This window comes from Rhinichthys klamathensis, unplaced genomic scaffold, assembly GCF_029890125.1.
Source record: "Rhinichthys klamathensis goyatoka isolate OS25496 unplaced genomic scaffold, OSU_Roscu_1.1 h1tg000076l_1, whole genome shotgun sequence".
Taxonomy (NCBI): Eukaryota; Metazoa; Chordata; class Actinopteri; order Cypriniformes; family Leuciscidae; genus Rhinichthys; species Rhinichthys klamathensis.
Window position 1 is genome coordinate 3,335,411 of NW_026606618.1, and position 4,516 is coordinate 3,339,926.

Consider the following 4,516-nt stretch of genomic DNA (forward strand, 5'->3'; position numbering starts at 1 on the left):
TAACCAACAGTTTATCCTTTCTTTTGTCAACAGATTTGGGTGCATGAGTTAATTCAAACCTTCACTCAACAAACACCTTAAAACAAGGTCAGAGTAGCTGAATATCTTCAATATTGACTGTTCTGTGCTGCTGAACATGTCAGGACACTCCGCCGCAACTCTTATGCAAATATGAGGCACAAAATGCATATATAAAAATATTGTGTTCTTGCATATCATTTTAAAAAGTCTTTACACAAGAATACATACACAAGCAATGCATGGTTCCGGGTTCAGTAATAACAGGTCATGACAGTCATCCTTCAAAGATGAAAACAGAAGTTCACCTAAAGAACTTCTTTTAATTTCCCAACAGCAAAATTGTGGCTATATATAAACACAACAACATAGATGTAAGACATTTATTTAGTTAACATTTACACGTTTATACCATTTAAAAGTAAATCAATAACTTACATACACACAAACACTCCCTTGCAGAAAATTAATAATCTTCAAAAAACAATATTTAATACTGCCAGTGTCTGAATGGTATACAATATAGGATTCATAAGTTATATTAAAAAATCAAATCAGATATTTGTAAAGGTTGTCTTTCTAAAAGTTATAGCACAAAATTCTGTATGATGAATCGGGGTAAAGTGCTTGAACTTTGACATGCAAACATTTTATTGCCTTTTCTATTCATATATTGTTGTTCTTAATCAGTCTTGATGTGATCTCTTCTGTTGATGAACACGCATTTCATGTCTGAAAGTGCAAAACCCGCATTACTACATTTCAAAGTGATAATAAAACGGCACATTCCGGTGTTCGGGCAGATGGAAAACTGTTGAGCTGGGTCTAAACCACGGCCCACGGGGCACTTCAGGTCCTCAAAAAAATGCCGCATCATTATGCTCATATAAGCCCCGTGGCCAACAACCAAGGCATGGACAGAAACATTCAAGACTCCGTCATCTGGGAGTCCTGCAGGAGCCCAATTGGTTTCATCTGATATGGATGTCTCACCATCTTGTACTTTGTCTTGATGGTCATTAGCTATTCGCTGAATCATAGCCTTGAGAAAATCCTTGATTCGCACCTTCACCTGAAAGGAATAGAAGCTTTTATATATATATATATATAGTAAAAATAACTATTTGTTTTTTGCCTCATTTAACTCATTTAAAGACATGACTGATCTCATGAAATGGCGTATGTATGACACGCCAATTCGTATTTCCATTTTTGGCGTGCTATTAACACGCATAATCGCTTTTCAGCGTGTTTATCAACGCCTTTGACTTAACGTTATATTACTGTATTATGTATATATAAATATATGACCTACCCCAACCCCGTCCCTAAACCTACCCGTCACTGGGGTTAATACCATTTATGAGTCTTCTCCTACCATCCTAGGAAAAGAAATATCGCTCCACAGATGTAGATATAGATTTTGCTTCGTTTCGCTCGGACATTTAACGGCGTACACATACACGCGGAATCACTCGGACATTTAATGGCGTAGACATACACGCAAAAGATTTCGGCGTGGACATACACGCGGATAGCTCAAAATGCGTATAGATAGCACGCCACTTGAATTGAAAGTGGCGTGTATGTTTACGCAAAGTCATGATGTCATGTTGGTAAACAGAAGTTTAGGATCAGATTTGTTGTTTTCTGTTGAAAATGTGACGAACTGGACACTAAATCCTTTTTTATTTATTGATAATAATTCAAAATTCATTTAAATAAATTATATTAAATACATGGGACATAGGACATGGACTGTTATATTATATTAAAATACAAACTCCTGTTTTGTACAGTGTTGCCATTTAGAGTGGCTGTTTTCTTTCATCACAAACCAGCTATACTGACTATTATTTTTTTTGTTGACATAAGTGCCATTCATTTTACCTGCTCCATGGTTTCTCCCTCAGGTGGAGTGAACTCTGGTAAAGGCTGCCCGGCTGTTTTAGCCATGTTTTTCATTTCTATGACTCGGCCTCCCTCAGCTATACCAAAACTCTGGAGAAAAAAATAGTTCTGAGATGCATATACTCTGATCAGACATTTTTCTTATATTATCAAGCAGTACTCTACTTACTCTCTCTTTAAGTGATCGATCTGCTACTAGTTCTATATCATGGCAGGTTCTGTTGTTCCTCACAATGATCTCCGCAGTCTGTAATTTTACAAAAAAAACGTGATTATTCATCCTAACAAACGAATACACACAAGGAAAGTGATATTTGTTACAAGAAACCAATATGACACACTAGTTAGATATGATTATAACTTCAGTGGGCATGTGCAACCTTATAACAATAACATTTGCAACAGTTGCATATTGCAAATTAACAGATCTTGTCTGTTAACATATGGTTTGACTATTATTGATGGTTTCTTTATCATGTTCAAAATCGACTCACATAGGTATATCGCTTCAATGCTTACTGACTCTTATCCAGGGAAACATGCATTTCCAGCTCTATTAACCCACATGAGCACTGAACAGAATAACCTAAAAAGAGTTTCTTTTATTTTGGGGAGAAACATTTCCCTCTACCTGTGGCAAACGTGTATGTTTCTACTAGACTTGAACTAGTATGTTTCTGCTTACCTGCTTGGCACGTTTCATGTCACTGACAAACACGTTTGTGAATTTTACATCCCTGAGGTACTGGCCAGCAGCCTCAGATTGACGTATCCCAATTTCAGAAAGCGGTGAGTCTATTTTCTGACCTAAAAGCAAAGAAATTATAGTTTGTGGAGCATGTGGTGAGATTAAAAAAAAAAAGAGAAAAAAAAAAGAGTAATGCTTAATGCCTGAAATAAATGCAGGGGTACTAATATGGATAACAGTTTTTTCCCCTGTAAAAAAATACCTTGTAAAAGGCCATCTTTGTTGCACTGCGTCTCACCACTGGTAAACCAAAACAGTAATAGTGATCAATAAAAACTTTATTACTAACCAGCACACAGTTGTAACCAATCATTTTAATTCAAGAAAACCCCTATAGTTGTAATTGTGACTAGAGGTGTTCCTAACTTCACACGTTTATTCTTGTAGGCTGTAATGAAAAAGAAAGGGATTCTACAAAACCTCTAGCAATGAAGACAACAGACTATATAACTTAAATGTCTATGTAACATGGACAGTGAGGGTAGGACATATTTTTGGTGTTTTTGGAGTTACATCAAGTTTGCCTCTGACCTTTCACTGGAAGAGGGATTCGTATTGCCCTTTAAACACAAGTTACAACAGACAGGAGTAATATGATATGAGCCCAGTAAAGTTTAAACTAAATTCCCACTAGCATATTCAAACTCTACTAAATGTCAGACAGCCCTCATGTATTAATACCGTTCTATAACACCACGACGTTCTGCTACAGCTATATTTAGAACTACTTTAGCAAATAATTAAAATATCAGGTCACTTTAATTTAGAGTTACTGAATCAATGATGCAGTGATTATCAGATAGCAATGTAGAATGAATAGGTATAATGAGAAAAATTTTTTCATTAAGCAAACAAAACAGAAAAGCCAACTTACTGTCGGACTATTGTTAAACCAAAAGCGAGCATTGCAGCAGCTATTACGATGCAGTTAACAGCGTCGTGAGGTTATAGATCTTCATCCATTGATCCAGGAGTCTGTCACGGCCCTTGCGGTTTCAAATATGCGCTGTTTTGTGGTGACAGCACTGCCACTGACAGCGACTATCACCGTACTTGATTTAGCCGGAAGTTCGTACGCATGGCTGGTAGGTCCGACTCAATTTCCAAAATGTAGCCTTTAAGCAATATTTGCTATCCTTTTAAATTTTGTTTGTAAGGTTGCTTATTGGAATTTAATTTATCCTACTTAATTTTGATGTAGCTGAAACATTATTAAAATGTATATTTCTCGGCTGAAATAGTCGTTGCTTGTTTTAATAAAATGCCATTTGTTAAAACCAACTCTGTTGTGTAAGTTTGTTGATAAAGCTGTCACAGCTGATTAAGTCATATACATATTTCCAGTGTGTTTAACATTCGATTCATAAACAAATCGTTCAGATTTGTTTTGTATGCACCAGCTCAACCGAATCCTTGAAAAGATCCGACTCAAAAGAATGATTCGTTAACGGCGATGTCTCCAAGCTTGCAGTGACTCACATTGGCGCCAGTGGCGCGTGGCGGGCTTTGAAATTGTATAACGTCTGTCTGTCACAGTTTTCTTTTGGACTGTATCTCATTGGCATTACATTGACTCGACATAGGTATTTCATTTTAATTATGATATTTTAAGCACTCACCAGCTGTTCCTCAGTAGTAAAATATAAACGTTTCTAAACAATTTTACCACAGTAGCCTACAGTAGGCCTACTGAAATAAGAAGAGGAGGCGGAATACTTCTTTCATGGTAAGTTTATTGACCTTAGCATACAGATCTCCTTTAACTTCATTCATGCTCTCAATGACAAATTATTTGAGTTCAACAGAAATCCAAAGATTATCCACAGAATTGCCAAGCCC

At 36.4% G+C, this 4,516-nt stretch overlaps 1 protein-coding gene across 1 annotated transcript; it reads right to left on the bottom strand.

Annotated features, from left to right (window-relative positions):
• Positions 1–387: 387 nt before the first annotated feature.
• tigara (TP53 induced glycolysis regulatory phosphatase a) lies at positions 388–3,705 on the bottom strand. Its single transcript, XM_056250994.1, has 6 exons — positions 3,552–3,705; positions 2,880–2,917; positions 2,615–2,736; positions 2,099–2,176; positions 1,909–2,019; positions 388–1,090 (listed from the first exon to the last, which is right to left on the bottom strand). The coding sequence occupies exons 1-6, from the start codon at positions 3,581–3,583 to the stop codon at positions 701–703; spliced, it is 771 nt and encodes a 256-aa protein (XP_056106969.1). The 5' UTR covers positions 3,584–3,705; the 3' UTR covers positions 388–700.
• Between the last annotated feature and the right edge of the window lie 811 nt (positions 3,706–4,516).

Excerpts from the sequence above, each read along its gene's own strand:
- tigara (XM_056250994.1), bottom strand. The coding sequence starts at position 3,583 with ATGCTCGCTTTTGGTTTAACAATAGTCCGACA. Across the intron at positions 2,918-3,551 it reads GGTTTAACAATAGTCCGACA|TGGTGAGACGCAGTGCAACA; the intron begins GTAAGTTGGCTT and ends TTGGTTTACCAG. Across the intron at positions 2,737-2,879 it reads CAAAGATGGCCTTTTACAAG|GTCAGAAAATAGACTCACCG; the intron begins GTATTTTTTTAC and ends CTTTGCTTTTAG.